The sequence below is a fragment of the Zootoca vivipara genome, chromosome 8 (assembly GCF_963506605.1).
Source record: "Zootoca vivipara chromosome 8, rZooViv1.1, whole genome shotgun sequence".
Taxonomy (NCBI): domain Eukaryota; kingdom Metazoa; phylum Chordata; class Lepidosauria; order Squamata; family Lacertidae; genus Zootoca; species Zootoca vivipara.
In genome coordinates, this window is record NC_083283.1 from 10,154,953 (window position 1) to 10,182,682 (window position 27,730).

At 45.2% G+C, this 27,730-nt stretch overlaps 1 protein-coding gene across 1 annotated transcript in view; it reads left to right on the forward strand.

The window, feature by feature from the left end:
• The window catches only part of KCNQ3 (potassium voltage-gated channel subfamily Q member 3), a 132,005-nt gene that overhangs the window by 96,262 nt on the left and 8,013 nt on the right, over positions 1-27,730 (forward strand). The window contains exons 4-12 of the mRNA XM_035124426.2: positions 8,279-8,369; positions 9,829-9,955; positions 10,658-10,830; positions 11,671-11,823; positions 12,853-12,963; positions 14,055-14,150; positions 15,071-15,165; positions 15,827-15,850; positions 26,900-27,087. Of these exons, the coding sequence (XP_034980317.2) occupies positions 8,279-8,369; positions 9,829-9,955; positions 10,658-10,830; positions 11,671-11,823; positions 12,853-12,963; positions 14,055-14,150; positions 15,071-15,165; positions 15,827-15,850; positions 26,900-27,087 (1,058 nt within the window). The remainder of the gene's footprint in view (positions 1-8,278; positions 8,370-9,828; positions 9,956-10,657; positions 10,831-11,670; positions 11,824-12,852; positions 12,964-14,054; positions 14,151-15,070; positions 15,166-15,826; positions 15,851-26,899; positions 27,088-27,730) is intronic.

Consider the following 27,730-nt stretch of genomic DNA (forward strand, 5'->3'; position numbering starts at 1 on the left):
TGGAAAACTGCAGAGCAAAATTCAGGGAAGTGCGAAATTCTAAGCTTGGCTGTGTTCTGCTTCACACACTGTTTAGGAAAGTGTAAATTAGGAAGGCTCACCTGTAAATGCAAACTGAATCAAATTTCTCTTCCCCCAACATACGCTTAATTATCTCGTTGCCTGTTCTTGCTTTATTGAAAATTAAAAGGTTTGTAGAAGAGTCACGCTGCTCCTCTCTGTGCATGCTTGGAACTGATTGTGGAACCCAGAAGAGTTTGGCTGGAGAGGAATGGATCCGTTCCTCAATCTGTCCAAACTTTCTGTAGTGAAACCAAGAGGTTCTTTTTCCTATCCTTAGAGAAAACTTCATTTCATTCATAGCTGGATGTGGAGGATGATTCACTTACCAAATGATTACATCCACCTGGTAAGTGGCCATCCACATTCATTCTTTGCCTTAGCTTTTAACATTCCAAATCCCATGTCCCCCGTTGAGGGCGACAGACAAGATTTAGTGGGAATTTAGACTACAAAATTAATAAAGCAGCCTGGCAATAATACTCTCTGTTGGAAGTTTGATAAAAACTGTCCGCATTTGCAAATGTCACATTAAAGAGGAAGAATGCCTTTTGAAATATTAACATGTCAGCAGAGTGAATAGAAGTGTTGTATATTCTGCTGGGAATCATTGTTGCCCACCCCAGCAAAATGTTTCAGGAATATAATCAAAGCAGCTCTGGAGGATGCTGATAGCCTCTTCCAAAGATTTCAGCTTCAGACTTCTTCTGAAATATTGCTTGTTTACAGATGCTTGTTCCAGCTTCTCTGATGCTGATTAATTACTTACGGAAATATAGGATGGGAGACATTTTTACACAGGTGCAATACACGGGTTTATGTTGCCGAATTGTAAATCAGAGTCCCGATGACGTGAAAAGCGGTGCGTGGCTAATCCAATGTTCACCTTCAGGAAGGGCATGAATCATCAGCTGCACATCCATCGCTCGCAATTCACATTCAGAAAAATGAATAATTGCCGAATGTGTGGCGCAGAGCTACAAATCAGATGCAAGTCCTTGGTGCAAATCTCACCTCCATCGTTCCCCAGTTGGCCTTCTGCAAGCTCTGCTCATGCCCACAATGCAGCAGAGGGAGGATAAAACTGATCCACCACTGCTGGAAAGACTGTTATAAGAAAAAACAAACAAACCACTGCTCCATTTCCCTTATGGGGTACCCAAGAGCCCATATAGAGTCCTTAAGTGGGCCCCCTATCGGTAGGAGAAAATAACAGAGGCCAACCAGAGTATTGTTGTTGTTGTTTAGTCGTTTAGTCGTGTCCGACTCTTCGTGACCCCATGGACCAGAGCACGCCAGGCACTCCTGTCTTCCACTGCCTCCCGTAGTTTGGTCAAACTCATGTTCGTAGCTTCGAGAACACTGTCCAACCATCTTGTCCTCTGTCGTCCCCTTCTCCTAGTGCCCTCAATCTTTCCCAACATCAGGGTCTTTTCCAAGGATTCTTCTCTTCTCATGAGGTGGCCAAAGTATTGGAGCCTCAGCTTCACGATCTGTCCTTCCAGGGAGCACTCAGGGCTGATTTCCTTAAGAATGGATAGGTTTGATCTTCTAGCAGTCCATGGGACTCTCAAGAGTCTCCTCCAGCACCATAATTCAAAAGCATCAATTCTTCGGCGATCAGCCTTCTTTATGGTCCAGCTCTCACTTCCATACATCACTACTGGGAAAACCATAGCTTTAACTATACGGACCTTTGTCGGCAAGGTGATGTCTCTGCTTTTTAAGATGCTGTCTAGGTTTGTCATTGCTTTTCTCCCAAGAAGCAGGCGTCTTTTAATTTCGTGACTGCTGTCACCATCTGCAGTGATCAAGGAGCCCAAGAAAGTAAAATCTCTCACTGCCTCCATTTCTTCCCCTTCTATTTGCCAGGAGGTGATGGGACCAGTGGCCATGATCTTGGTTTTTTTGATGTTGAGCTTCAGACCATATTTTGCGCTCTCCTCTTTCACCCTCATTAAAAGGTTCTTTAATTCCTCCTCACTTTCTGCCATCAAGGTTGTGTCATCTGCATATCTGAGGTTGTTGATATTTCTTCCGGCAATCTTAATTCCTGCTTGGGATTCATCTAGTCCAGCCTTTCGCATGATGAATTCTGCATATAAGTTAAATAAGCAGGGAGACAATATACAACCTTGTCGTACTCCTTTCCCAATTTTGAACCAATCCGTTGTTCCATATCCAGTTCTAACTGTAGCTTCTTGTCCCACATAGAGATTTCTCAGGAGACAGATGAGGTGATCAGGCACTCCCATTTCTTTAAGAACTTGCCATAGTTTGCTGTGGTCGACACAGTCAAAGGCTTTTGCATAGTCAATGAAGCAGAAGTAGACGTTTTTCTGGAACTCTCTAGCTTTCTCCATAATCCAGCGCATGTTTGCTATTTGGTCTCTGGTTCCTCTGCCCTTTTGAAATCCAGCTTGCACTTCTGGGAGTTCTCGGTCCACATACTGCCTAAGCCTGCCTTGTAGAATTTTAAGCATAACCTTGCTAGCGTGTGAAATGAGGGCAATTGTGCGGTAGTTGGAGCATTCTTTGGCACTGCCCTTCTTTGGAATTGGGATGTAGACTGATCTTCTCCAATCCTCTGGCCATTGCTGAGTTTTCCAAACTTGCTGGCATATTGGGTGTAGCACCTTAACAGCATCATCTTTTAAAATTTTAAATAGTTCAGCTGGAATATCATCACTTCCACTGGCCTTGTTATTAGCAGTGCTTTCTAAGGCCCATTTGACTTCACTCTCCAAGATGTCTGGCTCAAGGTCAGCAACCACACTACCTGGGGTGTACGAGACCTCCATATCTTTCTGGTATAATTCCTCTGTGTATTCTTGCCACCTCTTCTTGATGTCTTCTGCTTCTGTTAGGTCCTTACCACTTTTGTCCTTGATTATGGTAATCTTTGTACGAAATGTTCCTTTCATATCTCCAATTTTCTTGAACAGATCTCTGGTTTTCCCCATTCTATTGTTTTCCTCTATTTCTTTGCATTGCTCATTTAAGAAGACCCTCTTGTCTCTCCTTGCTGTTTTTTGGAAATCTGCATTCAGTTTCCTGTATCTTTCCCTATCTCCCTTGCATTTTGCTTGCCTCCTCTCCTCCGCTATTTGTAAGGCCTCGTTGGACAGCCATTTTGCTTTCTTGCATTTCCTTTTCCTTGGGATGGTTTTCGTTGCTGCCTCCTGTATAATGTTACGAGCCTCCATCCATAGTTCTTCAGGCACTCTGTCCACCAAATCTAAATCCTTAAACCTGTTCCTCACTTCCACTGTGTATTCATAAGGGATTTGATTCAGATTGTATCTTACTGGCCCAGTGGTTTTTCCTACTTTCTTCAGTTTAAGCTGGAATTTTGCTATAAGAAGCTGATGATCTGAGTTACAGTCAGCTCCAGGTCTTGTTTTTGCTGACTGTATAGAGCTTCTCCATCTTTGGCTGCAGAGAATATAATCAATCTGATTTCGATGCTGCCCATTTGGTGATATCCATGTGTAGAGTCGTCTCTTGTGTTGTTGGAAGAGAGTGTTTGTGATGACCAGCTTGTTCTCTTGACAGAACTCTATTAGCCTTTGCCCTGCTTCATTTTGAACTCCAAGGCCAAACTTGCCAGTTGTTCCTTTTATCTCTTGATTCCCTACTTTAGCATTCCAATCCCCTGTAATGAGAAGAACATCCTTCTTTGGTGTCATTTCTAGAAGGTGTTGTAGGTCTTCATAGAATTGGTCAATTTCACTTTCTTCAGCACCGGTAGTTGGTGCATAAACTTGGATTACTGTGATGTTAAAAGGTCTGCCTTGGATTCGTATCGAGATCATTCTGTCATTTTTGAGATTGCATCCCATCACAGCTTTTGCCACTCTTTTGTTGACTATGAGGGCCACTCCATTTCTTCCACAGGATTCTTGCCCACAGTAGTAGATATGATAGTCACCCGAACTGAATTCACCCATTCCCTTCCATTTTAGTTCACTGATGCCCAGCATGTCGATATTTATTCTTGTCATCTCATTTTTGACCACATCCAGCTTACCTCTATTCATGGTTCTTACATTCCAGGTTCCTATGCAATATTTTTCTTTACAGCATCGGACTTTCCTTTCGCTTCCAGGCATATCCGCAACTGAGCGTCCTTTCGGCTTTGGCCCAGCCACTTCATCAGCTCTGAATCTACTTGTACTTGTCCTCCGCTCTTCCTCAGTAGCATGTTGGACGCCTTCCGACCTGAGGGGCTCATCTTCCAGCGTCATAACTTTTATATGCCTGTTGTCTTTCTCCATGGAGTTTTCTTGGCAGGGATACTGGAGTGGCTTGCCAGTTCCTTCTCCAGGTGGATCACGTTTAGTCAAAACTCTCCACTATGACCTGTCCATCTTGGGTGGCCCTGCATGGCATAGCTCATAGCTTCTCTGAGTTATTCAAGCCCCTTCGCCACGACAAGGCATTGATCCATGAAGGGGGAACCAGAGTATATTGAGAAGCAAAACAGCTAGTAAGCCTGATCTTTATTAAACTGTTGCAACAGGGTCCCCGCTCACCACACACAGGAGGGAGGGGAACAATGGTGCGCAAGCCCTTATGAAATTGCCCACCCTGTAGCCCAAGGCCCCCCGGAAACATCATACATACATCACAGAAGGAGGCAGTCTACAGCAGAAATCCTGTTTGCCAGGAATGGTCACTGATTGCATTACCTGGGCAGCCTGGGCATTCTTTTGTGATGGTTAATACTTTAGTACCTGAATTCAGGTCACAGGCTCACCCTAGTCATACACAAATGCAGCTTTGAGGTATATTTGAGGTCATTGGGAGAGTCAAAATGGCTTCAGGATTGCTCTCCTGTACTATTTCAGACACATGGTTTATGTACTTATGTATGTGTTTGCCTTGTACATTTATGAACATTTACTTCATATTTGAGACCTTAGAAATTCTTATAACAAAACAAACAAAGTGAAACTTTTTCAGTGCTACCTCCTACGTTGGAGGCAGTAAACTTCTGAATGATGGTTGCTGGGGGAATCCTAAGTGTGGAGAATGGGCATTGACAGTCTTTGTTCCTTGATGAATACTTGAAGAGGGCTGGCGGGTCCAGAACTTACACAGAAGGTACAGTATAGAAAACTCATGCTGGCAGGCACTGAAGGTTCAACACCACCTGGAAGGCCACTTATTTAAGGTGGTGGGAAAGAGGGATAGCTCCCTCTTTTTGAGCAACTGGTTTTACACCCCGAGTGACATTGTCAAATGGGTCTAGGTGCACATGCCAAATGCACAAATCCTGTTGCTTTTTTAAGAGAGAGAGAGAGAGAGAGAGAGAGAGAGAGAGAGAGAGATTTGTTTCTGTGCAATAGCCTGTGTTGATTGCATTGCTATCATATTTGCGAGGTATGGATAAAAAGAAGAAAAGGACCATGAAAAATGCATTTGTGCTGCTTTTTTGCCATTTAATATTGAAGATATCAGACAAATGGACCTTGTAATCTTGCTGTGAAATCTGAAACAGTGTGCCTGGGCTCATTTGAAAAGTGTAGCAAATAGAGACAAGGATGTTGGAAGTCATCAGCTGGAAGCCAGATGAGAAATGGTGATTGGGCTGAGCACTGAGTTCCCTGTGTTGAGATTGCAGGAAAGAGATCACAACCCAAGTGCAGCTGCTGTCTTTGACACATAGAATTGTAGGGTTGGAAGGCATCCAGTGCAGGAATCACAGCTAAAGGCAACAGGTGCTGTTTGAGTTCAGACCTTAAAAAGGTAAAGGTAAAGGACCCCTGAGAGTTAAGTCCAGTTGCAAACCACTCTGGGGTTGTGGCGCTCATCTTGCTTTACAGGCCGATGGAGCCAGAGTTTGTTGCAGACAGTTTTTCTGGGTCATGTGGTCAGCATGACTAAGCTGCTTCTGGTGCTACGGAACACCGAAACCAGAGCAGCGCACAGAGACGCTGTTTACCTTCCCGCCGAAGCGGTACCCATTTATCTACTTGCACTTTTGGCGTGCTTTCAAACTGCTGGGTTGGCAGGAGCCGGGACCAAGCAACGGGAGCTTACTCCGTTGTGGGGATTTGAACCGCCGACCTTCTGATTGGCAAGCCCAAGAGGCTCAGTGATTTAGACCACAGCGCCACCTGCATCCGAGTTCAGACCTTACCTTAAACAGAAGCAGTTTGAGGCAGGCTTTTCAGAACCATGGACAGGGCTCAGCAAGTACCGGTAAAGACATTGTTCTAATGAAATCTCAGTCCCAACTGAACCCTTTCATACTTCCTGGACCTGATTCTAGCTCCACCCACTTGTTGAGGACTGCAAACCCTTAAAGGGGCAGCCCAGCATTCAGCGGCTTCTTCATACAGTATTTTCTCATCCACCATATTTTCCTGGTTCGGCAAATGGGATCTGTGAGGTGTGGGTCTGTTGAGTGAAAATGTCAGTCCTCCAGTGTGAGGACTACTGCAACCATGGGTTATTGAAGACTCAGGGAATGTCTCCTCAGCCTTCTCCACTGATCCCTCACCCTCTGTGTATGAGCTGCTGGCAGTTGGGGCCATGACACCCATAAAGTGCAATATGGTGCTACTGACTTTTTGCATCCTCAATGTCTGCCCACATGGTCAAATTCCTGGGTTTTACCCAGACAGAAAAAAATGGGAAATTGGCCCACAGGTGACTACAAGGAAAAGCAGGGCCAGAGTTGGATTCTATTGTTTGGCCTGATCAGTTAGCAGCACTTTTGGAAACTCACCAGGCAATAGTGGCAATCCATATAATGGCCGACTATATATGTTACGACTGATGTACAGAGGTTCTTTCATCCTGAGACAAAAGATTTTGGCTTGAATTTTTGATGGGAGGGCCAGTACCAGGCATAGGCAACCTTGGCTCTCCAGATGTTTTGGAACTACAACTTCCATGATCCCTAGCTAACAGCATAGCTGCCAAGTTATCCCTTTTTTTCAGGGATTTTCCATTATGCTGAATAGGCTTCCTCACGAGAAAAGGGAAAACTTGGCAGCTATGTAACAGGGCCAGTGGTCAGGGATCATGGGAGTTGTAGTTACAAAACATCTGGAGGGCCGAGGTTGCCTATGCCTGGCCAATACCCACAGCAAAATACAGGGATTGGGGTGGGGGAGATTAATTGCCTCTGAAGTTCCTTCTTGAGGTCAGAACTCCCTCTGCTGAAGAAGAAGGGTGCCATACGAGCAAAACAACAACAGCCCTGAGAAGTAATGATGATGTAATGCCATTTTGGAAGTAGTTCCTGATGGGAAAATTGTGCTCATCCAACAGCAACCACAAGGAGCTTCAGAGTGGGCAATGTGCTCATGTGCCGCCCCCCCCAAATTTCCAACAACCCCCCCATGCATCAGCCACATTAAGGTGGGGTGATCTTGGTTCCACAATGAACAGTCATAGCAGGAGGTCAAAGCAATTATGGTTCTTGATTTAAAATGTTGACCAGCAGAAATGGGAGATCAGCAGGCTTAGCTGAAAGTTACTTTTTAAAAACATTATTTGTAATTCCTTGGATTTGATACTCCCCCCCCCCAACTTGTCTTATATTTCTTTTCTTGGCCAAGGCAGACAGAGCTGGAAAATCACTTTGTTCCTTATCTGCACAGACATTTGCTGCCTCCCTGTGGGCAAAGCACAGCACTCCCTCTTTAACTTGTGTGGACCGGAGAAGGAGGAAATCTAAGGATTCACTAATCTCTCTCTCCCTCCCCCCCCCTCTCTCTCTTACCCTACAAGCATCTTTCTTTTCCCCCATAGATATACAAATCTATGAGTGAAAACTCAAACTGCTATTACTGACCACTAGAGCCCATAAATGAAGAAAGTATGGCACAATGAGGGATGTTTTGAAATGCCCTTGGTGTTCTTTATTGGCACAATTTTTTGGTGCCAGATCAAATTTTCAGATCTATAGCCGAAGGAGTGCGAACTTTCACATTGATCTGCCTGGGTGTTAAGATCAACAGGCAAGACTTTTCCTAGTGGCTACTGCCCTCTGTGAAGTGTTCCATTTCCTTGAGGAAAGAATTGAGTGCCTGGCTTGTGGGAATCTCTTGGGCAGCAAATGCCCACTTATTCTGCAGACCAATCCCTTTAATTGCCTCCTCATCCCAAATCAAAGGCACCCTACATAGAGCCTTCTAGAGGACTACACACTGAATTAACATCTCCTAACATTTTCCTTATATATATATATCTCTTGTTCTAGGTTTCTGATAGTCCTGGGTTGCTTGATTTTAGCTGTTCTGACAACATTCAAGGAATACGAAACCGTTTCAGGAAACTGGCTTCTGCTGTTGGTAAGTTCAGGTGCTTACCTGAGGTGGTGGAAAGGAAGAGGATACTGGCTTATTCTACAGCAGCCACTGGAGGGTGGGCCATCGTTGCTCACCTGGCTTCCCAATGTTGGTGTGGCTGTCAGGAACAGAGAGATAGAGCAGGAGGCACAAGGCAGTGGGAAGCACAGTGTCATTCCAGTATTGAAGCCAATCTGATGGTTCCAACACTGCGCCCACATCATGCCAACCTTTCTGCTGTGTGCCTTTCCTCCTCTCAGTTACAGGCAGCAACATCCCTGTTGGAAAGCTAAGAGGACAACGTCTCCTGGCTCTGCAAGCCTCTCTTGGGTGGCACCTTATAGGTTAACAAGTCAGCCACCTTGAGTCCCATCAGCGAAATAGGTGGGGAATGAATGAATGAATGAATAAAATGACATAGCCAAAATAAACAGGTTTCATGGGTTCTCAAAGGTGTAGCTCACCACACAGGTGAGGCAGGAAAATCATAGAATTGTAAAGTTGGAAGGGACCTCAAGGGTCATCTAGTCCAACCCCCTGCAATGCAGGAAACTCAGCTAAAGCTTCCATGACAGATGGCCATCCAACCACTGCTTAAAAACCACCAAGGAAGGAGAGGATGGCAAGAGTGGCAGGAAGATTCAAGGGCAATAATAGAAACATTTAATCATTTCAGTGTAGTGTAGCCTAGTATCTATGTATGCATATCAATCAATCAATCAATCAATCTTCAACCAAAAGCACTGTTCACACCTCTCTTCAAGAGCATTGGCCATTCCTCTGCAGTTCTCCATGACATATTGTTGGGAACAGGGATTTTCAACTCCGACAATCATGAAAGATCAGAAAAGATAAAGGTTTCTTTGTGTTGATGAGGAGCTGAGAGTTTCTCCCAAAATTGACCTAATAAAAATGAGATTACATGGAAAAAGTGAACTCACACCTCTCAAGGAGTCTGTATACATACTTAAGGTACACATGTAAGAGATGTAAGAGGCTCATTTATAATTATATTTTGGGAATGATTAATGTTCTTATGTAGCTGCATTGTTTTATACTTTCTGGATGTCCCACAACCATATTATAAAGTAGCCATGTTCTATGTTATAAATCAAGCACCGCGAACCACACATCAGTGTGGCGCGAACATATTTTTATTCTGAAAGTGTGGGCCAGAGAATAAAAGTTTAAGAACCATCATTCTAGAGGGTGCAAAGCAGGGGTCATGAGTGTTGTGACTTGGGATGTTGTATGGCCTGGAGAAAGTCCTACGGGCCGGATAGAGGGACACCTTTGCCGCCCCCCCCAGCCCAAGGTTCCCCCATACCTACCTGACCTTTCTTGCTCTCAGCAAATTTCTCCTTCCAATGATTTCTTTCAGAAGCTATGACTTTTTGCAACCCTGCGATGTGTGTATTTGGTAATATACATTGTTTTGTTAATTGTTTCCCATTCTGCATAGGAAACCTTTGCCATTTTCATCTTTGGAGCAGAGTTTGCCTTAAGGATCTGGGCTGCCGGCTGCTGCTGTCGGTACAAAGGATGGCGAGGGAGGTTGAAGTTCGCCCGGAAACCTTTGTGTATGTTGGGTAAGTACAAGCCTTTCCAGGGGACGCTGGTGGCAGTGTGATCTAAACCACTGAGCCTCTTGGGCATGCCGATCAGAAGGTCGGCTGTTCGAATCCCCACAAAGGGGTGAGCTCCTGTTGTTCTGTCGCAGCTCCTGCCAACCTAGCACTTCGAAAGCACACTAGTGCAAGTAGATAAATAGGTATTGCTGCGGTGGGAAGGTAAATGGCATTTCTGTGTGCTCTGGTTTCCATCATGTTATTCTGTTGTGCCGGTAGTGGTTTAGTCATGCTGGCCACATGACCTGGAAAGCTGTCTGTGGACAACACAAGCTCCCTCTGCTTGAAAGCAAGATGAGCGCCACAACCCCATAGTCGCCTTTGACTAGACTTCACCATCCAAGGGTCCTTTACCTTCTTTTACCACAAGCCTTTCCATTGCATGTTCCCTTTCCTTTGTGGTTTCCTATTGCTTTGAAGGGTCCATCAGGCTTGGGGACTGGGTCAAGCAAACCACAAAAGACAATTCCTCACTCCCAAGGCTTTCAATATCTACTAATTCTTGTACCTGTCTCTACTTTGTTCTTGAGGTTCTTGTAAAATGCTAAGAAGATCGTGCTGAGCTCAAGCCTTGCCATCTCTGTTTTTTAGGAGACAAGAGTCAGGTTTTCTTCCTTATCTGAGCAAGATCTTAGTTTAATTTTACTTTTTTTTGCTCCACAGATATCTTTGTACTGATCGCCTCTGTGCCGGTAGTGGCTGTTGGCAACCAGGGCAATGTCCTGGCCACGTCTCTGAGAAGCCTCCGCTTTCTTCAGATCCTGCGAATGTTGCGGATGGACAGGAGAGGAGGCACCTGGAAGCTCCTGGGCTCTGCCATTTGTGCACACAGCAAAGTAAGAAAGGACTGTGGGGCTGGAGCAAGAAGGGCCTCAGATTCTGAATGCAAGGTCTGGGCCAGTTTATATGGGCGAAGGTGGTCTTTGAAGTATTGCTGTCCTGAGGCATTGAAGGCTGTTTTGGTGAAAACCAGAGCTTTGAAACTAATTGGCAGCTGGGACAGAATTGATGTTATAAGCTAGGGCTGCCATATTTCCAAAAGTGAAAATCTGGACAGAAAAATTGTTTTTTCCCTGCAAATATTGACATTTTTTGGAGCTATTTCTGAGGAAAATTGGCAAAAAACAACACTCCCTACATGGGCTGCCATTCGTCCATATTTTTCCTGAAATTTTGCCGATTTCCGCCTGGACACTGCTTGTGGCTGCAGTATTCTGGATATGCATAGCTGCCAAGTCTCCCGCTGAAAAATGCAGGATCAGCAGCGGCATAGCACCAGAAGTCGCTTCTACGCATGTCTGGACATGCGTAGAAGTGACTTCCGGTGCCGCGCTACCCATGTCTGGGCACCGGAAATCAGGCGGCGCCAGGACCCAAAATGGAGCCTCCCTGGCAGGTAGGAAATCCAGGGGATTTATGGGATTTTTTCCCAATACGGGCTGCCAGCGGGAAACGGTTTAAAATACGGGGGTTTCCCACGAAAAACAGGAGACTTGGCAGCTATGTGGATATGTCTGGGAAATTCCGGCCGTATGGCAACCCTATTATATGCTCAAAGCATCTTGCCCTGTTGAGCAATAACTATTGGGTCTCCTGAACTAGGAACGTCATGGTCTGAGTCCTGGCCCAGTCAGGAACTTTGCTTTCTGTCTCACAGCAGTGCCTTTCCCTCTTAGGAACTCATCACTGCCTGGTACATCGGGTTCCTGACCCTTATCCTCTCCTCATTCCTGGTTTACCTGGTGGAGAAAGATGTGCCTGAAAAAAACGAGGAAGGGAAGGAAAAAAGGGAGTTTGAAACCTATGCCGATGCTCTTTGGTGGGGCCTGGTCAGTATCCACAGGGGTTGTGCTGACTGAGGTTGCTTTGGGGTGTTCTGGGTTCCTTTAGCATTTTAATGCTAGCTGTTATTCAGCTTGGGTTGCATTATGAAAAGGGAAGGAAAAGGAAGGGAGGAGGATGGAAGCTTGCTGCATCCAATTCCAGTCTCTTCCAACAGGACTGGGAATTCTTTAACCTGCTGAGGGCCAGATCCCCTCGGAGTAACCTGTCGGGGGCCGCATGCTGGCATTGGGAGGAATAAAAACCTGAGATGGGGAGATACATAAAATGAGGCTGGAGGCTAGCTAGGGCAGGCATCCCCAAACTTTGGCCCTCCAGATGTTTTGGACTACAATCCCCATCATCCTTGACCACTGGTCCTGTTAGCTAGGGATCATGGGAGTTGTAGGCCAAAACACCTGGAGGGCCGCAGTTTGGGGATGCCTGAGCTAGGGGCTACTTGTGGCCACAGGTTGCCCACTTGTACCTTAAAAGAACCAAAAAGTGTTTCCTGCAACACCTTCCAAGTTAATTGAAAATGTTATTGCACATGCATGGGGGAAATGGTGGAGGCCGTCCAGTAAAGCGAAGTCCAACTTGAAAAGATGCAGCAATGGGGTCCCCATCCGCACGACATTTAAAGCAGCATCATACTGCTTTAAATACTTGCAGATTCTCCCAAAGGATTCTGGGAACTGTAGTTAAGGGTTCTGAGGTTTGTTAGGAGACCCCTTCCAGAGTTACAATTCCTAGAGTGGTTTAACATTCAATCTTTCTTCGCAGGGAACTCTGAGAGCTGTAGCTCTCTGAGGGGAAACAGGGGTCTCGGAACAACTCTCGGCACCTTAACAAACTACAGTTCCCAGGATTCTTTGCCAGGGGGGCGGGGAAAGAGAGCCATGCCTGTTTAAATGGCATGATACTGCCTTAAACACAGGGTGTGTGCAGGGTTGAGGAGTGGAAGTGGAAAGTGCAAGAAATCATTCTCCTTGCCCATTTGTCTTTCTTACAGACTGTCCCAAACCTTCTCCCCACAGATTACGCTAGCAACCATCGGCTATGGCGACAAGACGCCCAAAACATGGGAGGGGCGCCTCATAGCAGCAACGTTCTCTCTCGTCGGAGTTTCGTTCTTTGCTCTTCCAGCTGTAAGTTCTGCCGATGGCCTCGTGAGAGAAGGCGTGGGGTTGGAGGAGGTTGGAAATGGGGCGGGTGACGTCGCTCCTGGTGACCCTTAAAGGGCGCTAGGTATTTTAAGTGTTCCAATCAAAGCCCCCATCCCACAGAAAAAACCCACCCAGTGCAGATATCCACCTCATCCCTTCCTCAGAATAGGCTCTAGTTCCACCAATGGGGGCTCCTCTGCCTTCCGCCCCACACACCATGGGGAGGAGCACCTCAACAGAGGCTAAAGCTTTGAGACACCGCCCTTAACTCTGGCACCTCTCACTGCCCAGGACAATCTTGGTTCCAACTTTCCTTTTTTATTAATTTTCTTTTCTCTCATTATATACTTATAACATACAGCTTACATAAACATCTCTTCCTCCCCCCCTTTTGCACTTCCCTCGGCTTCCATTTCTGATTTATTAACCTCATTAGATATTCTGCTATTTTCTACAAATATCATATTTTCCCTTTTATTACATTACCTATTCCCTATTCATAAAGTTGTGAATGCTTATTTAACGCAAATCCCACCATCAGATCAATTTCTTTGTTTCTGCAAATATAATATAAAAGGTTCCCACTCTTTTTTTCAAAATCCCTGTTTTCCTTTCCCCGAAGTCTGGGTGTCAGCTTCGCCAACTCCGCATAGCTCATCGGTTTTTCTTGCCATTGTTCCTTGGTTGAAATTTCTCCCAGCTTCCAATTCTGTGCTAGTAGTATTCTTGCCGTCGCTGCCACATACATAAATAGTGTCCTTTTCTCTTTTGGCAGGCCTTGCCCTAAAATACCCAACAGGAAGGCTTCTGGTTGTATGACAAATGTTATTTTAAACATTTTTTTAAAATTCATTATAATTCATTTCCCAGTGTGCCTTGGCACTTTTACAACCCCACCACATATGATGAAAAGTCCCTTCAGACTCTTTACACCTCCAGCAATTGGTTCCAACTTTCCCACCATTTTTGAACCCCAGGGAGAAGCTGCCCCCCATTTTGCCCTCGGTCTGACATTTCCATTTTCAACAGGATGATGACGATGATGATGATGATTTGCCCAACTTTGCTTTCAGGGCATTTTGGGTTCAGGACTCGCTCTGAAAGTGCAGGAGCAACACCGCCAGAAACATTTTGAGAAAAGAAGAAAGCCTGCAGCAGAACTCATACAGGTTTGGATTCACCGTGCCCGCTTTGAAACACACACAGTTTGCAGCTCTTTGAAAGCTGCCCGCTTCTAGGTCCCGTGGCAGAGAAGCCACAGAGGAGGGGTTGGCCTTTCACGTATTTCTTTACGAAACCCTTCCAGCTTTAACAAGAAGAAAAGATCGCTGGCTGGACTGAAAGTTCTCCAATGGGAACTTTTGGGCAAATTTGGGGAAGGGGGTATTTGCAGGGCAAAAGCGGGGTAGGAGTTGCCTTCTTTATTTTGCATTTTTTGGGGTGGTGGGGGAAGGGACAAAACTCACCAGTGCCCCCTTGGAACCTAGTGGTCATGGGTTGGGTTTTTTTGTGTGGGAAGGGCAGCATTGCAGTGGTTGAACATCTTCTTAGCATGCACAAGTTCTCGGGTTTCTTGCCCTGCATCCTAAGGCTTGTCAGAACAGCCCTGACCCCAACCCAGCCAAGCAGTCCAAGGTCTTAAGGCTGTTTGGGGTCTTGCATGTTCCTTGCCTGAAACCCTAGAGAGTCTCTGCCAATCAGCGTGAGCTAAATGGGTCAAGGGAGAGCTCCCTATATCCCCATGTTCTTACCAGAATGTCATGGAAGGATAATACGTTGTGATCTACAGAGTTGGACAGATCCCTGAGCCTCTGTCCTACGTGACCCCAAACAGCCCTAAGACCTTGGACTGCTTGGCTGGGTCGGGGTCAGGGCCGTTCTGACAAGCCTTAGGATGCAGGGCGAGGAACCGTTCACATCTTCCCTATCCTTTTCCTGCACCCAAATCACCTCTTACATCTTGCCTCGTCGCCCAGCTCCTAGGCGCAAAAGCATTCGTTCACCTGTTGCATTTGCTTGTAGGCACAACATGCGTCCCTGTCATTTCCCTTCTCCTCCTGACCGTGTTGCTCCTCTTGTGTCCCTTTAGGCTGCCTGGAGGTACTATGCTACTAATCCCAATAGGATGGACCTCGTTGCCACTTGGAGGTTTTATGAATCAATTGTGTCATTCCCATATTTCAGGCAAGTCTTCTGCTTTGAGACATCCTCCCAGTTCAATCAGCATGGCCTGTTTCATGGTTATGGACAGGAGACGAGAGCGTTATGAAAGGGGCAGTTTTGCTGAGAGCAGGCAGAGAAGATTGTGTACCCTGTAATGTATGCATACCAGGGGCAGGGAACTTCCTGGCCCCTCCAGGCCTATCTGGCCCTTGGGAATCTTCCCAGGCTATGTCCCTTCCCAGGCCACACCCTCACAGACTGCTTTTGCCTGACTGCAATGCCTCCTTGACCTGTGATCTGCGACCATGACTGGAAATGACTGTGTTCGCCAGGAAGGAGGGTGGAGAAATATGTGGTGTGTGGGCACATGTGTGGAAACCTCTGACTTTGGTTGAACTACAACTCCCATAATCGGCCATGTTGGCTCGGGCTGATGGGAGCTGGAGTCCAACATCACCTGGAGAGGAACGAGGTTCCACATCCCCGTGATAAAGAAACGTATCGCTTACCAATATGTCCCCTGAGAAGCAAATGTAGGCTTCTTATGGGTAAGGTGACAGGTCGGAAAACACTTAGAAATGCCTTTGCATGGCTTGAAGCTAATGCTTGGCATTTCCTGCTAAATTTAACACCTACCCCCTTTCTCCTTGCTTTTCTCCCATTGCTTTCAATTCTCCAAAAGGAAAGAGCCAGTGGATGGGACCAGGTATGTAATCAATATCTTCAGCTTCCTATGGCCATGCATTCATTTGTTGTATGTTCAAATGGAGGAACGCAAATCCTGCTATTGTGACTTTTAACTGGTTTGTAATGGGCTAAGTAGTTTTGAGTAGTCTAAGTCTGTTTGTTTGTCCAGATGACAGAAAACGGACTGTCTGGGTAGCATAATCACGGATTAGCATTTGACCTGTTGTTGCAGTAATTATTTTAAGCAAAAGGGACATCAGTACCTTTGATCTGATATCAGAATGGTCTTAATTTGCTACATGCGCAGGCTTTAACGAATTGGCTCGTACTAATAATTCTCAAAAAGAGCAACAGCGTAATTGATTTATCGTTGTTTGTTGTGTTCATAGTGAGAAAAATTAATAAGCAAAAGAGAACAAATCAAAGCCGCCAATTGCAATCTCAGTTCTCCGAGTGCTGGCAAAACGGCACCATTCGTGCATGAGAACGATGCATCAACATGCTTGGAGAACCTTGAGTAAAGTAAATATGAATATTGAGGGGGGTGGTGAGAAGCCTCAGCAGGATAGTGAGGTGAGGACCCTCCGAAAATCTGCCCACTCAGGATGGAGCAAGCTTAGTGGCCAGATGTATTGTTGGGGTGGAGTAATAGCAAACCACCACAGAGCGGGGGACAGAATGGTGAACCCTGAACAGAAGCAATATTCTGTTACAGCTCCCATTTCTTTGTATCAATATCAATAGTATCACATTTGTCTCCCAACCTCCCTGGGCAATACTATTTCAGATTCTAGGTGGAATCGCTCGTTTAAATTCTCCCCAGACATAGAAAACTAGCACCTCAGGGCTAGACCTGCTGAATTTCTTTCCAGATGTATTTAACTCTATGGCCACTTTTGTAAGCAGCATCAAGGACTGATTCTTAGATCATGATACAGCATAGCAGCTGTAATGCATGAAAGCGCTTACCAAATGGACTAGCCCGTATGGGATGTGGAATTTTCATGTCACCTGTGCACATTTCTGGTCAAGGTGAGGGTGACCTATATGGTAAGCAGCCCTAAATTTTATGGCACCATGACTGCATTTCCATCCATTCCCACATTGGGTACAAAAGCAAGCCCCTAGTGTGCTGTTTTCCATTCATGTTTTTTTGGTGTCTGACATGAACCTGTTTTTAAATGGGACCTGAGACAATTTGCAATGATCTGCTTTAGTTCATGTAAGATGTATTGGCAGAATGTTAAATAATAGACTCTTTATACTTGGAAAACAAGCCGAACAAGCCATTTACTGCATCAACAGCATCTGGTTAAATCCAAAGGTGTCCTTGCAGCAATAGAAAGAGTCCATCGGTTGTAGAAAGATTCTTTCCACAGGAGCAAGAAATTCTTTGGGCCCAACCCAAGTCTCCAAGCAGCAACTAGCTATGTCATGGCATGAGAAAGTGTTTTGAATGAGAACATGATGATCTGTGACTGGGATACCTCTTGGCGGAGTCACATAGCCAGTTCTCAGCTGGGAAGGTATCTCAAATCATAGAATTGTAGAGTTCGAAGGGAGTCAGTATGGGGAATCAAACACTGGAATTATCAGCACCATGCTCTAACCAACGAAGCTGCCATCGCCATAATGGGACAGCTGCATATTCCTGCATTGCAGGGAGTTGGACTGGATGAATGTCATGGTTCCTTCCAACTCTACAATTCTATGATTCAATGAGATCATATTCTAGAAAGATCGTATGATCCAGCTCAGGGCTATTCTGCAGGCTCACCTTGTCTTTCTGTGCTGTGTTACGAGGTTTCTGTGCTAATGATGAAAGAGAGAGATCATGGTTCGGAACCATTGCTATGGAACCATTGCTATTTTAAATATCTCAGGAGGTAGCTAGTTGCTCCAAAAGCACACCATGACAAAACCTTTTTAAATGTATGATTAAGGTCTGTGTGCAATGGACTTCTGCTTGGGCAGTGAACCCTCCCTTCAGCCTGCTCTTCTCTTGCTCCCCAAAATTGCTCCAAAGGGTTGTGTTGACCCCCAGGGCAGTGCTGGGGCACATGGGGAAAGGAGAAGTAGGGGAGGTTCCTCATGCAAACAGAAGTCTTTGAGGTAATGGGAGGCCTCTGCTGAACACAACTCAATGTCACAACGCCTCTTATTCTTAACGTTGCATCTCTTCCCAATGTTTTGTGTATGCCATCTGTGTTCCTTTGTTCAATGAGGTGTGGGTTGCAAAAGGAGGGTAGCAACATAGCAAGCAACGGTGTAAGTGTGAAAATGATATTATTTTTAACCTTCCTTGCTGAGAAGAGAAACTGGGTCAGGGCTGAAGGACCAGACACTCCAGTAATCCTGTTTCCATACTCATTTAATTAATTCCACGTAGATTCTCATAAGTGAACATTAATCACTCACAATGACATCTTTTTCACTTTGCAGTAATGTCATGTTTAGTAGGGAGGCTTTCTTTGGATCAAGCGTCACCAGAAAACTTAGGTACATGCATCCGAGTAACAACCAAATCTTTTTTATATACTGCATGCTGTTCTTGCCTGCGATATCTACCTCCTCCTTTATTTTAATTTTTCAATAACCATTTTTACTACAGTAGTTTATCAAACCAAAAAGTGGAGAAGGGATGGAAGTGGGAGGGAGTTGTCTAGCATGGAACATACAAATTCCATTTTCAGCATTAATATATACTATAAAGCAGGGATGAGGAAGCTTTTTTTACCGCTTGGGGGCCACATTTCATTTTGGACAAATGCCTGAGGGCCACATGCTGTGGTGGGCAGAGCCATGGGTAGAAAGTGGGTGGAGCAATGGAGTGTTACCTTTGCCACAGTACCTTTCTTTGCTTCATTTTTTAAAACAATTTGTGCACACCGCTGAACTACAGCCGTCTCTAACCAGTGTGCAAGAAATGGAATACAGAAGAGGAAAAGTTAGAACTGGAAAAACCAGACTTCAATTAAAAATATTTTCTGGAATAATAATAATAATAATAATAATAATAATAATAATAATAATAAATTCAGCAGATGCCGGAAGATCAACAGGGAGGGGAACTGTCCGATCTCAGGTGGAAGGGAGTTCCATAAAATTGGGCCAACAATACCAGACACACAGTTCCTGGTAGCTATGAGCCATGCATTCGAACCATGGGGAGACCAGGGTTCAAATCCCCACTCATCCATGAAGCCAGTCATTCACTCTTAGGCTAACCTACCTTACAGGGTTGTTGTGAGGATAAATGGGGAAAAGGAGAACTATATCTACACCACCTTGAGCTCCTTGGAGGAGAGGTGGGATATCAATTAATTAATTCATAAAATGGGGAGGGGTGATGTGAAGCCCAGAAGGTGTTCCCACCCCCAGATTATTGCACCCACAGGAGAAGCAAGGTGTAGCGCAACACACACAGGGAATCTAGCTCCACTCCCTACTGCTAGGACAGCTCACAAGTAAGAGATTTCCCTTGCTGTGTTGCACGTGAAGGCACAGGATTCTCTGAGAGAGAAGGAATCCCCTGAGTTTCCTTCTCCTCCAGCCTGCAACTCCTCGCACAGAGAAGGAGGTGATGAAGTGGCCGGTTTCATCTCTCTCTCTCTCTCTCTTGCCCAACCCAGATTGTATTATAAACTGCAGGACAATGCTCCCTCTCCTTACGTTCAAAATCATGGTGCGACTTGAGGTGAGCAACCCTGGAAGAAAACTGGATTCTGCTGTAGAACATTAACTGCCATTGAGGAACTGGGAAATTTTGAAGGCCAGCAGTCTAGCCCATGATGGGGTGGGTTTGGAAGGAAGGATAGGATATATTATTTATTAATTATCCTTCCTCTTGCTCACTTGAGGAAGATTAGAGTCTAGTTTAGCAGATATTGAAATGTACAAGTTTCGATGTATCCTCTTCTCCCTGTCTCCTGCTGACTTTGACCCACCTTAGCAGAAAGGGCTGTGGCTCAATGGCAGAGCACTTGCCTTGCATGCAGAAGGCCCCAGGTTCTGTCTTTGACATCCCCAGGTAGGGCTGAGAGCAGCCAATGTCTGGAATTCTGGACCAGCTGCTGGTGGTCGTCATAGAACAGGGATGGGAACCTGCAGCCCTCCAGATGTTGTTGGACTTCACACACATCAGCCCCAACCAGAATGTCCTAATGGTCTTGAGTTGTCTTTCCACGGCATTGTGAGGGCCATAGGTTCTCCATCCTTGCTGCAGATAATACAGATGTAGAGGGACCAATGGTCTGCCTCTGCTTCTCAGGTTCCTTTATTTACCCTTTCCTCTGCTGCCTCCATCTCTTTTCTTAGCCTCTAGCTGGTTTTCCCTTTCATAGCCTCCCTGGATTCCCCTTTCTCCCTTTAGATACAAGTCTTAATACACTGGAGGTAATTTTTGGAGTCCTCTAGAAGCTGATGTAACATAGGCATTTCATTCTACACCATGAGAAAGCTTCGTGGGTGCAAATCCCAATTTGCAAATTTTAAGTGGCCTCGGCTTCTCCTTGATTTCTTTCCTGGGTAGTGTTACAGATCTGCCAAATTCAGTCCATTGTCTTCTGCCTCTCCGTTTTCCATTGTCACCTTTTCCACCCTTTCCAGCAAAGCAGTTCAGAAAGAGCAGGCAAACAGACCTTCAGATGTTGAGTTGTGTTACTTTGAGGCATGGTTTCTTTGGAGTCAGGGATGCAGATGCTGTTGGACTACAACTCCCATCATGCTTCAACCATTGGCCATGCCATCTGAGGTTGGTGGGACCCGGGGTTAAAAAGCATCAGGGGGCCACAAGTTCCCCACACTTGCCTTAGAGGTTGTCCTGGGCTTCCAGAGCATTGTGTAAGTCTGTCTTGCGTGTTTTTGATATCACTACCAAATAATATGCAGCTTGGTGGAGCTGTGTTCAGCCATGTTGATACATACATCTTTCTAATGTAGTAAAAATCAGAGCGAGCATGGTTGTCTTGTGTTTCCAGTGTTAAGGCTGCAAAATCTAAGAATATAACTGCTATATTTTTGTTCAGTTTTTATTGGTCTTTTCCCCCCTCCTCCTGCAAAAAAAGGCTGATAAATGGAGGAAGAGGCATGCTTTGCTCTGCCATTTGTTATTTAATTATTTCGTTATGAACTGCAGAATCAGACAATGAATAGGGGAGTGTCTGGTTTGCATGCTGAGAAGGATTTGCATTCAGCTGTTGCATGAGTGGTTCCAAAGGCTTATTCAAGTTCCGTTCTGCTTACAGATTGGAGGCAAATGTTTGACCTCCACTATCCTTCCCATTAACTTTCAGATATTCAATAATATTCAAATGCTTTATGGAGAAGCTTCCATTGAAGACCTTGCAATGTTTATTCTAAAGAACTGTATTAAGTAAAGGCTGGATCATGGCTTGTCATTATGAGAGGAAGTCTGCACAACCCTTCGGCTAAAATGTTCGCCCTCCTTTGTGCACACAAGATTCTGCTTTCAGTTTGAATCTGCCACAGTTCCTTGTTGTGTCCTGTTATGTACTGAGCTGAATCCTAGAACAATAGGATTCAGAATCAGCAGGAGCTATCCAATCCAACTCCAGGTGGAAGTGAATCCGCAACCTGATTGGCCTGCAGGAGCAGCCAATCAGGCGGCTGGCAGAAGTGAATCTGCAACCTGGTTGGCCTGTAGGAGCAGCCAATCAGGCTGCAGGCAGAAGTCAATCCACAACCTGATTGGCCCACAGGTGTAGCCCTGAAGTAGCCAATCACGCAAGGCCCATTGTGTAATAAATAATGTATATAAGCAGATGGTTTTGGGGAAAGAGCCATTCTTCTCTTCTTCTCCTTGATGACTATGAGCTGAATAAAGAGCATGAAATTCACTCTCAACTCCGAGTATATTTCATGTCCAAACTCGGGAAACTGTGGTATGTTTTAATTGTGATTAGTTTAAACAAACGAGGATATCATGTGGGAAGGTTTACTTTAGCAGAGTTAAACAATCCCCTTTATAGGTTTATGCAGCGATCAGCTTGTTGCTGACTTGTCTGAGTTCTACTAATAAAGACGCCTTCCTGGGTAAAAATCCCTTTGAATCCCTCTTAAAGAATACACACACAAATCTGATTCATGTTAATATAAAACTATTTTACTCTCAGATTCCTTCAGGTTTACAGAACTGTACCTGAAGGCAGGCTTAGGTTACATACGGTAACAAGCAAATAAACTATACCAGAGGGATGTTGGCCCTGAGGTGACTGCAACTGAGCAGTTATCTTTCAAAAACTACCAGCATCCGACAAACTGGTTGTCACAGCAACTGGTTAGAACATGGAGGCTGTTAGTCCTCTGTCAGAATGTTGCACTTGACTGCACCTTTACATCCCACATATCAAATTATAGTTTGATAACTTGTTCTGCCCCATTTGGACCTTGTGCTATTTGTTCTATTTCCCCCTGGTCCCTGTATTTACAACTGTTTTAATTTTCACTGGGTTAATCTGTTCACAATTTATCAAGCCTGAATATCTGTTAGCATGCATTTGTCAGGAAAAGGGCCTACTCACAAGGAGACCTCTGGTGGAGACACATGCCCGACTGGCATGTTCCCTATTTCCTGGATGAATGAATCTCCCAACAGCATTGACTGGTTGTTCCTACCTATATAGGATAACTAATCCTGTTTAGGCCAGTTCTTCTCAGAATAAACCCCCCCAACTCTGGCTCTATTGTCTTCCTCTTTGAGTTGGCCTGGAGGTCCTAGTCTAGTATTGTCTTTTCATCTTATCCATAGAGTCTCTATCTCATTCAGATTTAACCATCAACCAATAATTCTACAGCTAAGTATTTTTATCACCTGCATTCGCATTTGCTGTTCAAGTTGTGTTCAAGTTCAAGGGTGGTTTACACAAAAGTGTGGCATGGATATAAGCTTATCTGGCTGGAGGAACACCCAGCCCAATGTGGGTTGAGGTCAGAACATAGTTAAGTAACCACAGTTAAAACAAACCACAGTTCCATGTGTACATGTGTAACAGGGAACTGTGGTAAGTTCAAAACTGAAAGTGGAAACCCAGTTTCCTCCTGTGCACTAAGGACAAGGGTGTTACATGACATGGCCATTCATGTAATCACAAATGAGTGTTTGTCTTTACATCTGATTCTGGCTGCTGTATAAGAGATGATTGAGTGGAGGGGTAGTCAATGTGTTGCCCTCTCGATGCCGCAGGACTACAACTCCCATCAGCCCTGACCATCGGCCATGTTGGCTAGGGCTGATGGGAGATGGAGTCCAACAACCTCTGCAGGGCACCATGATGGCTACTCCTAATCTCATATAATAGCTAAGAGCAGCACAGACATTGCGGTGAGCACAGGGTCAATGCTAAAAAATTGAGCTCATCTTTAGTACTGCGTGGCAAAACATGCCCATGGCCTGGTGACACTGTGCTCTTCATTTCGCTGTCCCCTGCCCTGCATCATTTTTGTGCACACTAACTGGTGAACCCACTTTTCTCTCACCTTAGCCTCTGCTCTCCAGGGATACTACTAGCATTATTAGGAATAATGATGTTTTCCTGCCTTACAGCATTGCTCTACAGACCACTGGAAATAATAATAATAATAATAATAATAATAATAATAATAATAATAATAATAATAATAATTTATTATTTATACCCCGCCCATCTGGCTGGGTTCCCCCAGCCACTCTGGGCGGCTTCCAACAAAACAGAAATTCTAAAATACAGAAATCCATCAAACATTAAAATACAGAAATCCATGAAAATACAGAAATGACCTTTGTGTTGGGTTTTGATGGCAACTAGGCAGCCATCTAGGGCACAGACCTCAAAGGGGTGCAGTCCTGACCTTTGAGGAGCACACATATACACATATACATATATATACACACATATATATATACACACACATACACACACACAAGACATCTGTTTTTGAAAATTGAATTTAGCATATATATATATTGGGGGGAGGTGCAAGTATTTAACCTTACCTCGGGTGCAAAATAGCTTTGCCTGGGCCACAAAATAACCTGGTCACCAGCACTGGGGATATTCCAAATGCAATATCATTGCCAAGTATTGTTGCCATTATTATTGAAATATCTGAAATTGTTAATGCAGACCATGCTTAATGCGTGCCTACAATTGATTATCTGCCTATTTAGGATTTGGGGCATCTAGGACTGAAACATCTCAGAACTGGCACACCCCCACTGTTTATTTGAATGGAGTTGTGTGAATCGATGTCTCTTCTCTGCATTTGCTCTGCACCATTCATATATTGCTGATTTTCTTCCATTGGCTTTCTGACATGATGGCATATTGTTCAAAACCCTATTTTGTTCGTACATTATGTTTTCTACCTTTTGGGGGCAGACTGTTGCACATATTACTTTTTTTCCAATTACTACCTGGTCTGTGGTGAACTGAGTTGCTTTGAACATGTCTAAGACACATGATTGACTCCAGTGTCATCACACATTTGCCCGGAAAAACTTGTTTGCAGAAAAACATGGTGGAATTAGAGTCCGTAATGTGACGGGCCAATTTGGAATTCTCCATGCCGCAGGACTCCATGTACAGCATCCATTTGCACAGTGATCACAAGAGAGGACCACACAATCCTCAAGAGCCAAAATTATTGGCTTGACGCCCTAATTAACAACCCCAAACCCCAGTGCTTGTATGAGCCTAAAACAGGATGAATGCTCTGAATCATAGCTTGTGTGTTATGGTGGAACCACAGGGTCTGCGGAAGCTGAGCCATCCCACTGAACCAATTTCAGTAGACCTTCCAAGTTGCCTTCTAGAATCCCATGCAGATTATTACCAGACCTTGCAATGGGCAAGTACCGACTGGAAATGTCCCTTAGGCCACTCAAATGCTCCATACACGTTTGCAATGCACCCCACTGCAAACAATTGTGGAGAATGCCACACACTGGAAGCATTGGCTGCATGTGTGCAGAGACCTAATATGGCACATTTGGACTTATTGGACTTATTGAAGCCCCACGGAGCCAAGCACATACACAAATCTAGACCCAGGACCAGCCCAAGACCTTTTGCTGCCCCAAAATGACTGGACTGGGGTCAAATTCTTGCCATGCACCTGAAGCAGCTGTATACCACTTAGTCATGCTTCACCCCAAGGAACCCTGGGAACTAGCTTGCTGGGTGCTGGGAATTGCAGCTCCATTGAGGGGTAAGCTACAGTTCCCAGGATTCTTTGGGGGAAGCCATGACAAAGTGGTATAGGAATAATAATAATAATAATAATAATAATAATAATAATAATAATAATTTATTATTTATACCCCGCTCATCCAGCTGGGTTTCCCCAGCCACTCTGGGCGGCTTCCAACAGAACAGAACATTAAAATGCAATAATCTATTAAACATTAAAAGCTTCCCTAAACAGGGCTGCCTTCAGATGTCTCCTAAAAGTCTGGTAGTTGTTTTTCTCTTTGACATCTGGTGGAAGGGCGTTCCACAGGGCGGGTGCCACTACCGAGAAGGCCCTTTGCCTGGTTCCCTGTAGCTTGGCTTCTCGTAGTGAGGGACCTGCCAGAAGGCCCTCGGCACTGGACCTCAGGAATGCTTTAAATGTGGGTGTGACCTGCTCCATTGAATACTGGTGATGGAGCAATGTCATCTACAGAGGCAGCAGGCCGGTTTAGGGGCCTTGTAAACAGGGGCAGACAAAGGGGTGTGTGGTGGGTGCGGTCCACTCCGTGTGTCACCACTGAGGGGGGTGACAAAATGCCGGGCGGCACTCACCACAGAGCCTGCAGCGTGCCCAAGCCATGCGTCTCTCCTGGGAGAGACGTGGTGGCTTGGGCGCGTACAGGCTCTACGCCGCCCAAACAGTCCACCCACTGCCTCTCCTGCCCCCAAGCTGTAGGGCGGCTGAGTAGGAGGAGGCAGGCAGACTCCGGAGGTCCCACAGTGGGCCCTACCCCATGGGTGGCTCACCCTGCCCCTGGGTGTGCCGCCCCAGGCACCCAAGTGGCTTCCTCCGCCGCTGCTTGTAGGACACAACTCAGTCCTCCCACAGAGGGGAATGGGGCTTAGGAGAGACAGCCAGGGGGCTACTGCAGCTTCTCAACACCTGCCACCTCAGGCTGTCTCCTCACTTGGCCTAATGGCAGGGCTGGCCCTATCTATAACTGAGGCAGCCATTTTCCAGCCTAGGTTGTCTGTTGTCCATTACCGGGGATGTCTCAAGTACCTTCCAGAATGGACAGAATATTCTGCTCTGTTGGCCAGGCTCCTAGTATTTATACCAGGCCTCCTAGCCAATCCAGAAGCTTCAAGCTGCCAACCCATCACAGGGAAACACCCCTCTTCTCTCTCTTCTGCATCCAAAGGAGGCTCCCAGACTTTTGGACTAGTCAGCTAAGTCAGTTTCAGCTCATGCAGTTTTCAGTTCCATCCCAGAATCCCTGAGTTTTGAGAACAATTGCTGCTTTGTCCAGAAGTTACACATTCCACTGCAAATTACAGTTGGCTCAGCATTCGACAGCATCCCCACTGCTCTCGTGTTTCGATTGACAATCTGGGATTTTGTCCTTCCCACAGCATTCTTCTGGAAGTGTCTTCCCACTGCCACACAGGGGTGCTGAGTGACTGAATTTGTTAATGTTGGTGGACTGGAATCACATTATGCATCAAAACCTCCAACCGGTTGATTCATTTAACCCTGGTAGGCTAACCTAGTGGGATTGCTTAGCAAATCAAGTATCATTGTTTGCAGGAATCCTTGCTGAAACACACCATGATTCCTTTGTTCAAAGAAAATACTAGCGGTGCACGTTCGGCCAATAAATATGTGTGATTCATTCTTCAGTAGGGTGAGTGTGATGTTGCGTGGTCCATTGGTGGCATTTTATTTGAAGACCTATAAAAACATTGACCTGTGGGTTTATACAGTCGGCTGCCATGTGGTCCTTAGTAGCATCCTTCATGCATATGTTTGCTTGGGATATAATGCATTAGGAACACCTTGAAATGTAGGCCTGTGTGAGAGTGAGGGGGAAAATGATCCCTTTTCCTTATTTTTTTAGCCAAAAGCTGGGTCTCTTGGATCGGGTTCGTGGTACCAATACTAAAGGAAAGCTATTTACCCCTCTGAATGTAGATGCAATTGAAGAAAGTCCTTCTAAAGAACCTAAGACTGTTGCCTTGAATAATAGGGAGCGTTTTCGCACTGCATTCCGAATGAAAGCTTATGCATTCTGGCAAAGCTCCGAAGGTAAAAGGTTCACATTGATTTCTGTTTTAATTTTCCTGGGCTATTTCACCGATCACCCTCTCCATTTTCTTTGGCTGGGGTTGAAATTGAATGTTGCACAAATGTATAATCTGGCAAAGCTCTGAATTTTCGGTTGAGTCCCCCCCCTCTCCCCTCCCTCTCCCACCCACCTAATTGAATTTTCAATTAGGAGGACATTTTCAAAATAGCAAAATCTTACTTCTTGTTGTCCGAACAAAGTTCAACCATGAGCCCTATTTGTTTGCTTATTATCACTTTGTTGAATATTTAGATCTCAGAATGAAATTTGGTGCACATATTCGGGACACAATTCTGCATTTCAAGTTTTAAAAACTAGTTCGACCCACATAACCATTTAAAAAAGGGGGGTGAACTATGAGAAAAAGCACCTCACAAAACAGTACCTTCCTTGACTCTTAAGATATTGCAGTGAAAGGTGGTGTGTTCATTGATGAACTTATGCATTTTCCAGGCAACCCATAGCTCAATTCACACACACATTTCCAAGAGTGTCAGGAAAGGCATACACGACACTGTTCCAGAGAGCCAGTGTGGTGTAGTGGTTAAGAGCGGTAGACTCCTAATCTGGGGAATTGGGTTCGCGTCTCCGCTCCTCCACATG